The sequence below is a fragment of the Echinococcus granulosus genome (assembly GCF_000524195.1).
Source record: "Echinococcus granulosus chromosome Unknown EG_S00084, whole genome shotgun sequence".
NCBI lineage: Eukaryota > Metazoa > Platyhelminthes > Cestoda > Cyclophyllidea > Taeniidae > Echinococcus > Echinococcus granulosus.
This window is the reverse complement of record NW_020170464.1, coordinates 78,119-95,373: the sequence shown is the minus strand read 5'-3', so window position 1 is coordinate 95,373 and position 17,255 is coordinate 78,119. Positions and strand designations below refer to the sequence as shown.

At 42.2% G+C, this 17,255-nt stretch overlaps 2 protein-coding genes across 2 annotated transcripts; one reads left to right on the top strand and one right to left on the bottom strand. All coding sequences in view use genetic code 11, as the record gives it.

Annotated features, from left to right (window-relative positions):
• Positions 1 to 7,858: 7,858 nt before the first annotated feature.
• EGR_07677 (hypothetical protein) lies at positions 7,859 to 8,839 on the bottom strand (the record flags this gene model as incomplete). The annotated part of the gene is made up of 1 exon (XM_024496926.1): positions 7,859 to 8,839. The coding sequence occupies one exon, from the start codon at positions 8,837 to 8,839 to the stop codon at positions 7,859 to 7,861; it is 981 nt and encodes a 326-aa protein (XP_024348631.1).
• Positions 8,840 to 9,113: 274 nt separating this feature from the next.
• On the top strand, positions 9,114 to 14,574 carry EGR_07676 (hypothetical protein; the record flags this gene model as incomplete). Its single annotated transcript, XM_024496925.1, has 7 exons — positions 9,114 to 9,284; positions 12,582 to 12,877; positions 13,247 to 13,430; positions 13,510 to 13,697; positions 13,815 to 14,082; positions 14,200 to 14,348; positions 14,421 to 14,574. 7 exons carry the CDS (start codon positions 9,114 to 9,116, stop codon positions 14,572 to 14,574), a joined length of 1,410 nt encoding a protein of 469 aa, XP_024348630.1.
• Positions 14,575 to 17,255: the final 2,681 nt, after the last annotated feature.

Below are 17,255 nucleotides of genomic sequence, written 5' to 3'. Positions count from 1 at the left end.
AAGGTTTCGATAATGCCTTGATTGCCTTTGTTTTTTCCCCTTATCCAGCGTCTTCGGATTTCTCCGATTACTTCGATGTAGTTCCTCTGTAGGCGTCTTTCGTCAAGATAACCGAGATTTATGACGCACACTTGTTTACCGGTTCGTCGCATATTTTCATGTGGAATGGGGAGAGGGGATGTGAAGAAGCGGTTATTCGTCGTGTTTTCCTTCTTTGACGTGGATATTGACGCCACCTTTTGACAGTTCGCCAGTGCCAACCGCATGCTTTCAGCACCGAAGCTGAACCATTCGCTAGTCGTGGGATACCCCTTCCTTCAAAGAATAAGCGAAGGTCTCATCGGGTGGAAGAAAAATTGGGAATAGACTCTTTTTAATTTTGATTTTATGTGGCATCTTCGTGAACTATCTGGGGTAAAGGTCACAGATTTTGCAGCCAATTATGAGGCAACGAAAAGAGGTCACTTTTTAGAGATTGAGAAGTCATCCAACTGCGAGTCCACTTCACTACTTCACAGGTCAGGAGGTCAGCTCAACCCGACCAAATCACACCTTACAATGTCTACATTTAATTTAACCAATATGTCTCTTTTCGATAGACTACCACGCAATCCTCAAGCTGAAGTTTTCAAATTCTTCAATGGTGCCGATCTGCTAACTATATGCGAGGTCTATCCCAGTTTGAGTTGAATCCTCGACACCGCAGACATTAGAAGTAGTTTATTCACATATTTTGACCATTTGGAATGGATGAGTTGGGATACTTATGATGTAAAGTAAAGTCCTTCAACTTTGTGAAAACGAGATGATATTCTTCGCCAATTATCCGGAGCAAAACCCTCCCAAAAGGAAAAGTATTGTCAACTTTCTATTCTTAAACTGTTTCTTTCACTATGCTCCCATTACAAAGCGCTTGTTTGACACGTTCTTTGGAGCTACCGACGAGAATGGGCGGATTATCTTTCGATGCCTGATTGATCGTTCTGATTTCAAAAGACTATGTGGTTCCCTGTCTTCCTATGCCATCATTATTGGCATTTATATGGCAAAGATTTGGAATGAGTTGTTCGAAGACGAAATTTTCAAATATACCATGGTATAATAATACGTTGTGAATTCCAAGCCGAGAAGTCCTTTTTGGTTATATGCACGAAGGGAATTAGGCTGCATCCAAAAGGCCATGGCTCATATCGTGGCATTTCAACCGCCCTTTTTTATCCTTCTGGACGCCAACTCGATGCCGGCAATGCCATCGACCGACTTTATTATTCGGAGTTGCCTCTGGAACACCTTCTACCATCTTTCAGTGCCCATTTTCCGAAATTTTTCCGATAGCGATGTGACCAGAAGAAATTCCAGGCTATGGCGTCTTCGTCATGAAAGTAAAAAATATGTTAACCTATTGGATATCTTTCGTTGGGCTGTAGCATTTGTCGCCTCTGAAAACAACTGTTTGAAGCTCCTTCTCTAAACTGCACAATCCGTCCATGCTATGGTTTCACCTGCCACTTAAATGTGTACTTTTGCTTTTAAAATAAATGTTTTTTGGCCATTTGTCCTAATTTTATCATTGTTATAACATTTTTAAGTTGGGATTGGTTGGGTAGAGCGTTTAGCTAATTAAACAGAAGACTTTGTCATTCTCCAAGTCCACGATTGCAATCCACCCCACGAGCATGGGGTGGACGGTGAACAAGTGGATGGTTTGAGGATAACCCATAATGCATCAACTCGCTTAAACAGCGTTGAAATACAAAAGCCATTTCTTATCTCAAGTCAGTAGATTAGCAAACAATCCTTCCTTGCAATTAACGTAGCCTTTGGTCTGCCATCCGTCGTTAAGGCATGTGGAATCGCACTTGCATAGTAGCTTCTATGACTGCTTAGTTTCAGTGGAATCTTGTAAACTTTTAGAGTTAATATTGTTTAATCACATTCCACCCCTCAAGTCTGATAAATAAGACAGCATTGTCTTCACTGTTAATGTCAGGATTCCGCGATTATCGATGCTGCTTGGCCTGTTGATGGCATCGGAGACCACCTGACGCCACTGCAGTTCCAGCAATCGGTTTTCCAAGCCCTCTTCTTGCCGCTATGCCTCCTCAATACTGGAATGTGGTGCATCTTGTCAAATAGAGAAAAAATGCTTCAGCGTAGTCGTAAGTTGTTTAAACAAACTGTTTGACGTGATTCAAGGTTAAATTTTAAAAGTAAGTCTAGTGATTTGACACTGTATGACTGCGTGTTAAACTACGCCGATACTTGAGTCTCCACGGGCTGTACGTCTCCTCTGTGAAGAGACCCTCGGACCGTGCCTCCGACCGAGTGACCGTCCTAAAAACCCCCAAAGTGAGACTTTCAAATGCCTTAGCGTAGCTTGTTTCTTAAAAACTTGTAACCATTCTGTAACATCCATGGCATGTAACGCCGATGGCCCGATTTAAGCTTTCTCGCGAAAAGGAGAAGACAAATTTATAAACATCTTAACGATGGTGATCTGCTGAATATCTCCGAATCACTCCTCGCCCACTTCACCGACGCTGCCCTAAAATGTGAAAACCAGAATGAGTGAGTTGTTGCAACTCCGTAATGATGGTCTTCTACCGCGCTTGCCAAGGAATCCAAACCAGGTATCGCATTACCTCCTCAAGCAGAATCACAGCTACTTTTTAATAATTTATAGTGTAATAATGGACTCTAACATTTTTGGATTTTTTCTTAGAGCATTCTTTGACTCAATTGATCGAAGGTGAGGCAGAATACTCCAATCACAAATAAGCGAATTCAAATATGCGCAAGAAGATGCTCTGGCATCGTTGCTTAGGTCAGTTAACAAGTGAGGTTCACTGCTCGGTTGCAACCAAACGCTCATTTTCCATCTTTTTTAATTGCACCACGCTTAAGTCAGCAAATGATGTGCATTCACTTCCGTCCGTCTGCCTGTCTCAAGTGTCAGGACAACTAGACTGCAGCACCACCCAAATACACGTTTCCTGCCTCATGCGTTGCCAGTTATCAAAATGTATATCTACTTCGTTAACGAAAGCACTTACAGCAAATGAAAGTAAAGAACCTCAGGGACCTTTTAATCCACTGAGCTATACCTCTCAACATTCTTTTTACAAAAAGTTGTCTTTTTAGAAATCGCCTTTTCACCTTCTTTGCCCTCTTTTCTCTCCATCTCTCCCCCACACCCACCTTTTCATCCATCCAATCTCACTAGCCTGCTAATGGGCCTTCACCTCCCATTGCAGCACTGCCAGTGGTGGCCGTGTTCGCGGTGTAGCGGCTTGACAGTGGCGCTTAGTGCGGTCCCACGTCTTCCATAGTAATAATGGCAGTAATCACCGAATAGTTATTAAAATGTATGCCAACAGATGAGACTGTTCCTGTATTGCATAATAACGACTTGACTAGTCGTCCTGATGAGTGGATTTCGTCCGACCTATCCTCGCACAAATGGGTATCAACAAAACTGTGCGTTATCCAGTGAGAACATTTCGGTAATCACTTTGTTCCTTCTTTGCCATCGCCATCACCGCCTTAGCAATTACGACTAAGAGTTTTGTCGAACGACTAATCGTGGCACTGATGATGGCGGTGGTGAGGTGGTTTACTTCACTTAGGGTGATGGAATGAGGTGAATGGACGCTTATTCTACCAAAGCGAGGACAGATTTTAATCAAGGGAGTCCATTTTGTCTTCTCCACCAGTTTAAATCAAATTCACTCAAACAGACTACATCGGAGCCTGCAACTCACCTTCCCTTGACACCACGCAAATGTCCCGAGTTGAGACATTTACCAAAGACCTACAGATTAAGATTCTTGAATACCTCAATAATCCTGATCTTGTAATTTTCTCGACGCATTTCCCAAAACATGTGGGACTCCACAGCTCCCCTATACCACCTGCGGCCTGCATAATTATGTGGACCAAATGAAGTGGCTGGATGTGACTATGTGTCAAATGCTTCCTTCTATACTTGCAGAGGCATCCAGTACAGCCCTCTATGATGCCATTCGATATTACCAACGACTTACATAGGCGAGTACTCTTATTGAGGCAACGAATTCACCAATACTTCCGGTGTCATAAACGCTTTTATGTTTCCCATTTGTTTTGTCAACGCTCGGCTCCATCTACCCCTGCGAAGTTGCTATAAATATTTTCACGACAGAAGGATGGAATGTAGATTATCCCATCCAGTTTGTCTATGACTACTATTGTGTGATGTGCAAAATAATCCTCAAGACTCTACGGTAGATGCGATATAACACTATTGACCTCCCGAATGATTGCCCCCCGTTACTGTTTATACCCGATGCCAATGTGGCGACAATTAACAGAGGTCAATTCAATGGTCTCGCATGCAATGTCCACATTTTAGCCGATGATCGCCTTTAAATTTCACGAACCACCACACCGTTTAATCCGTGGAAGTTGTGACGTCCTAATCGCCAGCTACGGATTTACACCAACTTGATGGATGTCTGTCAGTGTTGGTGATACCCATTTGATTAGCCAAAACTGTAAAACAGTTTGGAGGTGCCGAGGCACCGCCTTTTCACTGGTCAAAATAGAAAATATCCATATTTTACACCTGTCATTCTGTCCTGTCCATCCACCATCTTTTAAAAGGCCGCCATGTGCCAACTCATTCTTCATCGCAAGTAGACGAAACTTGTAAGCAATCGTATCTTTCGTCTGGATCAGAGTAGGTTATGCGGAATGGGTAGAGAGGAACGATTTATCTATGCGATGGAAGGTAGACGCCTTCTCCAGAATTACTCCCTCACCTGTCCACAAGTGTAGAACGTGGAAATAGCAAATGGCATGCAAAGACCATCAAATGGACGCATCAGCGAGGCTTTAAAATGGGATGCATGAGAGGGATGTATGAAAAAGGGAGAGAGAGAAGGTTATATGAGGGGTTAAGAGGCGAGTTGTAAAAAGGCAAAACCGCTTAATAAGATTTTGGGAGGTATAGCTCAGTGGACTGAAAGGTCTCTGCGATTCTTTACTCTCCTCCAATGTAAGTGCTTTCATTAACGATGCAGTTACACACTTTGACAACTAACAACAAATGTTTTAGGAAACGTGAATTAGGGAGGCACGATGGCCTGGGAGGCATAGTACTTGAGACGGACAGAAGTAAATGCTTATAACTTACCGACCTTAGGATAGAGGAGAGAGACGAGAGGGAGGGAGTGGCCACGGTTTGTCTACATCTTCATGCTTGGCATTTGCCTGACAATACTTTACCATGTCATGATTGCACAACAGTTTCGCGTCATTTAATGGAGGGACTAAACTTTCCAAGTTTTTATCCCAGCAGTAGTTGTCGAATTCTCAGGAAAACTGGAATGGTGAATTGAAATGCTGTTGGTTTTTATGGTAACTGGGCTGAAAACTTAGAAAGTCACGTCCCTCCATTGAATGAAATGAATTTGTTGCACGTGGGCTTGAGTCCTGTAGAGCTCCCAACCAGATTTGCCAGTGGGCGAGATCTTCAGTACAAATGCCTTTATTTGCCACTGGATGTGAGTAGGCAAGGCGGTACGACGCGGACGTACATGACAGCTGGCCGATTGGTGGACAACGTCAGATACCTCGCGGCCAATCAGGTGGGAGTAATTGGAGAGCGCAACATTCAGAAGTGTTCCGGAATTAGCCATGAAATCGAGACATAAATGTTTTTCGTGGTTGGAGACATCTTCAGTGGCAAACACTAACACAACAACCGGTCACTCATAAGGTGATAGCAAGTGGGTCCTCACCAATACGTCGAAACACTTCATGGACTTTTAACCGTCCTCATTCAAACCACAACGAGTGAAAGCTTATTTCCATGCTTGAGTAGTACTGCAATTTTAACTTAACCTCCTTTTTTGTACATGGGACCAGCTTAACACAAAGACACCACAATTTACTTACCATTATTGCCAGATTCGTAAGACTACTATGAAGCATTGAATCGGCAAATAAGTGGAGAGTCACGTTTGGTCAGAGATTGACATCTATAGCCCCCTCAAAATTAAGCCGTCTTACTGGAGATAGCTTTAACCTTTTGTGAAAGAAACTCCCCATAACTGACAACATACGCCTGTACAAGCTAAAGTTGGACGAAGCAATTTGGCCCAAAATAAAACAGGCCAAGGCAATACTCTGGGGACGATTTCTATCTTACAACGTGCATTTGTCAAGCGCCTTCCAACTTGCTCCAATAATTCTGCTGCTTTGCGATCCAGAGATATCCTCATTTATATTTTTGATAAAGCCTTCAAAAAGCCCTTGGTAGAACGATGAAGTTTGAATGATTTCCAAGGTTTAATCTTAAAATGAGGGGAAATTTTGTATCACAGGTAAAAAAGAAGAGACAGGCAGAGACAGAGATCGACAAACACACAGGCACGGTCAACATGGACATAATTGTCTTCCGTCAGTGAGTCCAGGTGACAGGCGGTGCCACTAGCTTTGTCGGACTCTGCACTTTGGTATTGGCAGTCCAAATGGCATTGGTAGCGATGACACCCACCGATTGAAAGTGGCAGTGTCCAGAACATGGATGATACTAGCAAGGCCATTGAGGTTACTGCTCTTGGCCCTTGCCGTCGGCTCCGCGTATGCACCCAAGAAAAGCAACATCTACAGAGGAGGTGCGGTGACGTTGCAGATGAAGTGATCTACTTCGTATGGTTTGATGTCACAATTACTACGACGTATGACAGGATCCATCACGTTTGACACAGTCATAAACAAGGATCGAGATGATTTTATGGAGCAGACTGGGACTCCTCTGTATCATCCACCTGATCGTACTCATGTTTTTAGAAATGCTGTAAGAGGATAGTAAAATAGATCACTCCTCGGGGCCTTTAACTCTGTTTCCGCCAGTAGTGATAAAGGTAGAAATGATGGACAGATGGACAGGTTACATTCTGATAATATTGATGGAAATGGCATTCAGCAACATCTTCAGTGTTTGTCACTGTCATAGATACATTTTAGACTGTTATGAAACCTTCCTTGATGACGCATTTATGGCGAACCATGGGCTTTTCCCGTCATATTGCTATTTTTTTAGCATTTAATATATTGTGGTCACGTAGTACAAAGCAGTTTACTCTATTTGGGTAACGAAGTGTTGGAGAGTAAAAATTGTGTAATCAGTGATAAATTAACCCAACAGAACCAGATATAGCCAAAAAACAGAAGCGTACTAAACCGCCGACGTTCTGCAGAGGATCTCCTCCATTCATTCACCACCCGGTCTCATTGTACAGCTAACACTGCCTTCCTCGCACATTAGAGTATCTCCAGCGTACAGGGTAACGGCTGTAGTACTCTTCTTATCAAAAATTTTAATGAGCATGCAAAACACCCGTCTACTTTAGCATATAATGAAGCAAATTTGAACGTCTAATGGTGGTGTCGCATTTTCAGCAGAATTGCAGGAAAGATAAATTCTATGCAGTTCTTTTGGATTTACTGAAATCTATTAAGTAGTACTTGATTGCAGTAACCAATATTTGCATGCGCAAGGCATTAGCTTCTTACTGAGGCCTACTGAGGCAGGTAGTTGCATAGCTTCAAAATATAAATATATATATTTATATATATATATTTATATATATATAAATATATATATTTTCTGACGGCCTTGACAAGCTTTTCGAGAAAAAATAATTCGGCAACCCCTAGGAGGCCGTAAGGAAGAACATTGATGCCCAAATGACCCAGAAAACGAACTCCGAATTCAAAAGTAGTGCTTTCGAGATACATAGACAAGACAGGCAGACAGACAGAAATACAGTTCCCGCAATTTTTTTCAATAAATATGTTGGGGAATAAAACACTACTGGGTGCCATGCGATGTCGAGGGTGTGTCAGACTGGGCTTTAAAGCGTCGCCTTTCCCAAACAGCGTCGGCACCGGTGATATCCGCTATAGCCCACTGAAGGGCCCTCAACACGTTGGTGAACTTCCCTTCTCGTTGATAAATACGCCACACACACCACTGACTTAAGTTGAGTGCAGCCAATGAACTATTTGGCGTTAGACTAGTGTCGATTCTTCGACCGAGGCGACTGAGACGATCATATTGATCATTGTCCTCGGCTGCCTCTGGTGTTGCCGTTGCCTCCATACTGGCGGCTAGAACAAGCATCAGTGGTTCACGGTATGTTGTGACACTGGCAGTCATACTGGCAATGTCGTCTATTTCACTAAGGTATTTATACTTGTCCGATTCAAACTGTATCACACTTAGCACGCAGTCGTAAGCGCTGAACAAGCTGTCAAAAAGTAGACAGAATTGCCGTTTGTAATAATCATCGAAGGTGTAAATATGGATTAAAATGGGGTATGAAGAAATGTTGCCAGTAACTTTCCAAAAGCTGTCGTTTTTTCCTTCAGGCTTTAAAAGAGGGCTTCCATTCTCATCGGTAAGGCTCAAAATGGTATCAAACAAATGGTCAAGAAGAGGTCGATCAATCCTTCTACTACGAAACACCAAAAATTTGATGACTCTACTGCTCTGGCGAGGATTCGCATTCAAGCGGTCCCTGCGTTTGATCTCGCGAATGTGGTGCAGAATGGCAGTTTTGAGTGCTGGCTGTTCTGCCTTGTCGAGAGTGGGACGAAGCGTATGAAAAAGCACTGTGTCTAGCCACTGCGTTCGACTCAAATATTCACGCATCTGGCGGGAGAATATGGTGTAGTTAAGCATTGATTCCATCCTAGGATATGCAATACAAACATTTATGAGGTCGGTAATGCTGAGGTATCGACAAATTTCCTTTAGTATTATCTCAGGAAGCCTCTGGAGTAAATTCATTTCGGTTAAATCTGAAAGTCGGTGACTGGCGATTTGTGAGAAGTGGGAAAAGACATCACTGCCCTAGTTCTGCTCACTTTTGAGCATCAATTCCTCCGTCTTCTTCCATTGGCTGTCTAATCAACAATTATTGGGTTAAAAAAATGAAAAATTATTGTAGACATTTTGTTTATTTAGGTAAAATGGTAATTTCCTGCTGCTGAAATGCCTCAAATATTTCTTGTCTTAAGTAGCTGACCCGAAAATTGAAATGGCAACATTTTTCTCCTCCGAGATGTTTATTTCAAACAAGTGCCCCCATTCCTGCCTTCTGCTTTATCTCGATGAGGCATTTGCTTATACCTCTTTGAAAGCAATTTGTGTGAACGGCAAGCACCTCTCTGCCGACGTAGAAGTGGGTCTTGCTTCAATTCTACGCGTCTCCTTCTACTACCGCCACCTGAAGGTTTGTTTGTGAAAAATGAGATTAAAAAGGGGATGTTTTTTCCGTCTCTTTTCCCTAAGTTTTTCCCAACGTCCTTAAGGCTGTTAAGGTGATGCGGAATTTAGCCTTAACCGGGAGAATGCATGAATGACTAATCCTTCATAAGTAGCATAATGAAGATCCACGTGTCGAGTTGCTCTCTTTTGCTGAGATGACAGTCGTCTTGCCTGGTTCACATTGGATTTTACATCTCATATTTCTAATCCGAAAAAATGCCCATACTGAAGTCCATTTAAATACCGTTTGCATATAAACTTACTACAAATGCTTCTTGATATTTTGTATTTGAGCCACCCGTCCCTTTCAAAAGATGTACTTGATAGCTGAGGAATAGTTATTTTCTCTCGAAGCTAAAACTCCAACCCCAGTCACCTCCTTTTCCATCACACGTGTGGTTGTCAAACGCCGAGAGAGAGAGAGAAGTAAAAATCAACAATTGGAGAAAGATCATCAGGCGAGACAGCATCACTTCCTCTCCCTCTCGAGCCTAATGCATAAAATAGCATCCCTCGACGGTGGGTTTCGCAGTGCAGCGTAAAAATTACCAATCCCTTTGTCTACCTCTGAGTATTTCTAGTTTTGGAGGAAGATATTGACTCGATCTGTGAGAATTTTTCATCACGAAAGGGTTTCATAAATAATCACCTTTAAGGCTCATCGACTAGGAAAAGTGGGAGTTGAAAAACCATCAGTGGTAGTCTGAATGATTATGCTCCTTCCAATCATAAGGAATTTGGCGAATTTGCTGTAACGGACGGTTTCATCTCGAGAATGGGTTATTGCGGTGGTGGTAGTATGACATAATTTCTCTGAGGACCGAGTTTCATGCCTCTCTAAGTGTAGGAGAGAGGCTTAGACAGAGTCCCATCCACAAAATCAGGCAGATGGTTCGTGAAAGTGTTAACGTCATGCATCTAATTTCCCATTTGGAAATCCTCCTTTTTACAAAAAGGCGTAGAAAATTGGGACACCAATGCCCTGTTCCAGGGAGTAACAATTCTATTCACCGTTAGAAAAAAGCCAAGTTTACTCACTATTTTATAATACCTCTATCTTCTTACCTACGCAAATACTCCAGTCTCTAAAGTTTGTACTTTTATTCGGTAGTCTGGCGTTTGGGCCTTGCAATTGTTCACCTAGTCCTTTCTACGGTATAGGGATGTGTTCCACCATATTGTTTTGGCTTGTTCAGAATTCAGCGATGACTAGAGATGGTACAATTTTCTACCTCCGAATGGTGACTCAAAAGACATGCTGATGAACTTCCTCAACATTGGTGGGTTTCATAACAAAACATTTACAATTTCACTGATCGCCTACGTTGATAGTATTCCACTACCCAGCAATTGGTGATAAACTCAATAAGAAAATGATGCTATAATTTCATTTCTTCTCTCTTCTACCTCTGATTATAGATGGTCGGAACGAAAAAAGTAACTAAAAGAAGGCATCTTAAAAATTATCAGTTTAATGGAAAAAAAATTGAAATCAGTGAAGTCCGCTCGGTTACGTAATAAATGCAATCTGATCGTTTGTCACCTAAAAAGGTGTACTTAAAGGAGTGCACATCATAGAACTAAGTATTAACACTCATCGTTCCTATTAGGAGTAGCATGACACTTAAGCATAACAAGTTGGATGCTTAACTCTCGGTTTTGGTAAAGGGGTCATGTTGGGTCTGCGCCATTTTGCCCACACCGGATGGGGTGACCTTCGCGCCATTTTAATGTAGTACGATAGTGGTTTATCCCTCGGTTCTGGTGAGGCGCCAATTTCGTACTTTGAATTAGCCCCGTTGTACCTCGCCGGGTGGGCTGGCCTTTTGGGCCATGCCAATAGCCCAGACACCTTCTCCGTGCTGAATATATATATTCTGCCCGGGTATTTTGTCTTCTTTCGCCTTCAGGGAGTCTCGGGACGCTACATTAATGGCCCTCAGCCTTACCGTATATAGAATATATTTACGTGTAATCAAATGTTTTATGTACCTTTTGGGTGAGAAGCGTTCATAAAACACAAATTTAGTAGCGAAAGATCTTCGGATTTCCTTTATGCTGATCAGGGTTCGGGACATTTATTCCCCTGACCTGTAGTCATCTCATCTATGATTACTAACAAACTTGTCCTTGCTAAATCCGTCCACTTGCTAAATGGGTTTGAGGGTTGGACAGAAAGAGCTAAGCAAAAAAACAGCTATATATAGGCATGGCGAAAAGCAGCACTCTTCGTCAGCATTAAGGATCAAACTTTCGAGGAGGTATGAAAAAGTCGACTTGCTTTATCAAATTTTAATAAATTATCCTAATTTCTGATACCGTCAACTTGAATGTCATCTACATCCCTTTACTTGCCTGCTTATCTGAGTAGGTGTTGCCCCTAATTTTCCAGCAAAAACCTGTGGAAACACCGGAACTGACTCTAGCGTACCATAACATGACAAAACTATTTAAAAATTCGTTTCATTTAAGCTATTTTGGAGTTTTATTAAACCACATTGGTTTCAAACGCATGCTCAGCCCCAACTTTGCCCATAAAATCCTAATTGTCTACAAATTTCAAAATTTGAAACGTGCTATTCAATTAATGAATGCTCTAAAATGAAGCACTTAGTTCTAGATCTAATATTAATGTTTAAATGCATAAAATGGGGGTCATTGCGGAGTACATACATGGGATTCCTTTTCGACACCTTCGTCGATTCCCGATTTCGGATGTATGGCTGTAATATTTTTTAAGAAGGTAATTCACTGTAGTTTTCTGAAACAAACGCTGTGATGTTGAGTATGTTAGTTTCAGCGCATTAGATTGAAAGCCCAAATTGAATATCTATGCAATCAGTAAAACATATTCAACGTTTTTTATTAAACAAATTTTTAATGCAAACTCTTTAGACCACTTTCCCCATTACGCCCCTTACATTTCATGTGATCAGCGGTTCAGATGAGGCCGCCTTTGTGTGTGAATAATGCCCTTAATTTTGGTGCCAATGTTACTGAGCAAGCTCAAAGATGTTTTCTGAGCAGGCGATTTCTTTCTTCTTTACATGATCGGACAACCTGTTGGCTTTTAATTTGTTTTTATAGGCTGAATGTTTTTAAATGGAGTTCTTTGGTTTTTAGAGTATCTAATTCTTTGGTCGTATTGCTGTGTATTTTCGATTAAGTTGTAAAATAATCGTTCTTTAAGTTAAATGAAGGTTGGACTAATGTAACTGGTCTATATTTACCTGTAAATATTCTTCTAAGATTACTGCAGTAGAAAATGCAACTTGAAATCGACTTGCCAAATCACTCGAACAACGCACGTCCAGCAATCACTCAAAGACCGCGACAGCATCCAAAAAGCAGGTCTAAAATCCGCTTTTGTGACACACCTAAAGCCACAGTGGCAAATTATCGCCTTTTTGGTGAAGAAGCCTTTAAAAATGCTCAGCGTGGGCATCAAGACCATCTCTGCCTCTTATCCTCCCACTTGCCCTCAGCCTCAGCTCACTCAGTTTCACGCCCTGAACAGCATCTACATCAGCCGAATCTACGACGCACTTCTATGACGGAGTAAGTTTTCTCACTTACTAGTTTAAAACAATAGCAGGTGGCGATATCTTTATTGCTGAGATTAATCGAGAACGTTAGGAAGTTAATTGACAAATCAGATTTGGTTTACAAGTCCCCTTTTTACCTATATACCCTCGTTAGATTTATCAAGTTATACTATCACCTGTAGCTCTCACGCTTTACGAACACTATCGCCCCTAGCAATGGTTTCAAGGCTTTGTTAGCAAACAATACAGAGTCGTTCGGAATGTTATATGAGTTTCTGTTAGTTAGCAGCACTACAAATCACTAAATGCCACAATCTTTCTGGAATGTGGAGCCATTAGTTGTTCAAGGTTTATTAACTTTCCTGTGGTAAAAATCGATTAGAATTCTTCAGCCAAACCTCTCCACATCTCCACAAGCTCCGCTATCCCACAGTCCTCGTCTGAGAGGCGAGGAAAGCCTGGAAATCTGGAGACGGAGCCATGGAACCTCCTCCCTACTCCGTCCTGGCCCCTCAGCAATCGTAGGTACCACCGATGACCTAAAATCTCGATGTCGAAATGAAGAGGTAGGCAGTGGGTATTTTACAAAAACAGTGATTTTTATAGTGTGACTCAACTAAACACGTTTTGTTACTCTGACATTAGTTCTTTCAGAACCTTTGGCGTGACCGATTTCGAAGGCAGTCATTTTTTGATCAAAACTCCACCTTCGTTCCCGTTAAACCCAATTTTTGCCGACCAAAAGTTACGGAAGAGGCCAAAGAAATTTTCATGAGGGGTCGGGGACTTACCAACGATGGAATGAACTTTATTCTCAACCAGGGTTGGTCAGAGTGAGTCATCAGTATGACCTTCCCCGGGTTCCCGTTAACCATTTAAAAAGTCATTGGTTTAAGCAAATTGAACTTTGGATTTGTCCTTAAAATTCGATGCTGCCTTTGCTGATTTAGCAACACTGGAATCAGAAGGGTTCAATCGGCTGTCGATGTGCAACGCTCCAAAGCTTTAACGCCCTATTCTAGCATTGACAATGTTGCCGATATTTGGAATTTCAAGGCACCACCAATAGAAGCAAAGCCTCAGGCCGTTGAACCGTACTTTCATGAGGGCTTACCATGGAAAAGCATGCGAGACAGTCGAGGAGTTGCGGCTGCCCTGGACCCTACAAAGAACTTTCTGTTTGACGGCCATAAAATACAACCCCGAGTTCAATTCGAGGTGGGTCATAGCGGTTGGTCTATAATGTATTAATGGCCGAAAAGAGCTAGTATGAGTAGTCTGTTAGTAGCCAAGCTTTTGAGCAAATTTATGAGTTTTTCCTTTGCGTATCCTTAGGGAGTAGAAATTGCACAGAAGAATCGAGGATCTGCTTTGTTTGGAGAATCCAATGAAAGCATGACCCATCCCGTTGCTAGAGTACGTCCAGAGGCGAAAGAAATTGCAAAAACTCACAAAGGTGACGATATCAAACTTCTTATTGCATCGTGAGTCCCCGATTACCAATTATTTGCGGCGAATCTACAGCTAACTTTACTTATCTGTTTATTTTGCTTCAGTCCGGGCAGATTAGAAGTCCCTCAACCGCCATTGCGGCGAAAACTTAGTCCAGATGGATACAGAATTGCACTTCTTTCGCGAGGTGGAAGCGCCAAGGCGTGCATTAATCCCAGTGGAATGAAACGATTTCCAATGAGGGCCATCAGGAACTAATTCGATTTTTTAAGCACAATACTTGCTACTTAAATATACAAAAGTAAGTTGTGCTTTTTTCGCGTTGTTATGCTTACGTGTACATGGGACAGGTTGCGCGAAGGTGTCATTTTCAGCTTTCTGCTTTCTGGACCCCTGATTTACTGGATTGCTCTCCTTTTCACCTAAATCCTCCTGTTTCATCTGTTTTCATGTCACTATTGGTACTATTTTTTGGAAGGTTGGCCTAGTTATTCAGGGCCAATATCCTCAGTTGTGACGTTTCCATTCTAATCTAATACATGACGTGTCAATCGGAAGACTGGAAGGCTCCCTTGAAAGGCGTTGCATACCGGTCTCACCTAGACGCATGACTCAAGAGCCTGAGTCAGTCATTAAAAATAGGCGGCGGGAGAAACAGATACTATCCGCCAAATCGACTGTTGAAAGAATGCAGAGTTGAGTTGGGAGACAGGGGGAGGACGAGGGTGGGGGGCGGAGGGGAGGGTTTGAGGCGTGGCGGTATTTCAAAAAAGTAGGCAGACCGGTTACTGCCGTGGAGATGGACAACGCCGATAGGCAGACGGTGCAAGACGCTGGAGAATGATGGAATGAACAGACAAGTAAACTTTAATGCGTAGATTTTTTTTTAATTTACTTTAGTAAATGGTCTCTATGACTCACAATGATAGGGTGACCTCTCTCCACCTATTGGAATCGATTTTTCGGAAGCACCAAGGTCATAGCTGCAGCCTTTGATAAATAACCAAAAAATACTTTTAGTCCTTGATGGAAAAAGTAAGAAGGTGATACTTGTGTATTCCTTTTAGCTCTATTCAACCGGCCGATATACTACTGGTAAACATTGCCCTCCATGTTTATTCTTGGGTCATTTAGGCTGTATGCAAATGTGTAGTTTTGAGCAAACAAATGACCTCCCCTACCCCTTTTAAAGGGATTCTATCGAGTTAGGTCTTGGGAAGTTAGGGAAGATATTGAGAAACAATCTTACCATTCAAAATAATAAAGGAACTTGTGACGATCTTATATTTTAACAAAGCTTATTTATTTCAAATTTTACTTACTTCATTCTCTCCATATTACACAAGAGCAGCGTTTCATGACAAGACAAATAATGAAAATCCTCCACGCATATCCACCAATCAAATCTAAGAAGGGAAGACAAAATCTTCATCGAAAATGGGTAGTAATTTGTTGTTGTTTGCGTTTTTAATAGAAAATACAACTCTCTGTACCCAGCCTCGACCACTCCCCATTTCGTCACGCTAGAAACCTCCCTTCACCCTGCTCTCTCCTCCCCTTTTGGCCTACTCCTCTTCCCCTTTTTATTGTTACAATTTGTGTGCGATCTGCTGCTGTTCGACAGTATCTTGTTGCTTCATTGGCGGTGATGGTTATGTTAATGGTGGTGTTAGCGAGGCGTTTCATATTATTGTCTTCTCCACCCAGCGCCCAACTTACAACGGTCGGCTATTGTTACATAGACACAAAGTAGGCTAAAGGTACCCTTTCATTCGCTCTTGTCCTCTCGCTTCTGCAGGTTTTAGTTCCTAGTGAATATACGACAAAGCAAAACGAGTTGCTTTCAGGTGTGAATTTTGAACTCGGTTTGACTGGTGCCTTGTTCTAGAGATCTGGGAAGACAATACCCTCCATTCACTAAGTGGGTTATCATGGCATTAAGCACGGACTGACCCAAGAAGCAGCAAAATACAATTTACTGTCTGCAACCTGAATAGTATCAACATAAGCTTGGGGAAAAGCCTTAGCTTGATGACTTTTTAAGATGGACAATAGTCGAACAGGCTACAAATCCCCACCACTAAAGTAGGAAGGATTGAGAGTGGTGGGGGAAGGAGGTGGATGAGCAAATGAGGTGAGTGAGTACATCGCCCAATTCCACGTCACGCTTGTATTGTCCTCCGCAGTTCGCTTGTTACAATTGTTTGACCAGTAGTTCTCCTCCTATCTTCGATTAGGCTGAAGAGAGGGAGAGAGCGGGGGAGGGGAAGGGGGTAACGATTGTTCCTCCTCTCATCCGACTAAGAGGTATCGTTACATTCGATTGTTATCGGCCTGCAAAATTAACAGACTGTGTACACATAATCGTAAGGCGTGAAATGAGGCTACGGTGAGTTACTGAATGAGTGAATGTATATGTAGGACTCGTCCTATTCACTGACCATACAACTTTTGAGTTGGAAGGGAAGGTGGGGAGGGTGGGAACCGGTGGCATGTGAAAGAATTTAGGCCTTGGTAAAATAACCTGCTCATCTGGCAAATCATGGATAAAAATTATGCAGTCGTTTAAGTCAACCCGACACTTCCCGATGAAATTATGTGACCATTAAGAAGGCACTTTCGGATGTGTGGATGTTTATGCCTTTTTCAATATTTCTGACTGCAAGCAAGTGTCAACTTGTCAAAACTTCACACACTGGTTTAGTGGCACTCTGTACCATTTTTCAGGTTATTATATAACCCTGATTTGCCAACTTTCAGTAAGCCACTTGAGGGGATTTGACTCCCAGACTTTGACCCTGAAACTCAGGCGTCACATTTGGCAGATTTGCCACAAGGTAATGAATCCCATGAATGGGCCTAGTGATTGTCATCACACGAAAAAAGTTCAAGGTAGTTTCAATGCGACAGAAGCCTCTCCACAGTTGAAATAGCGAAAT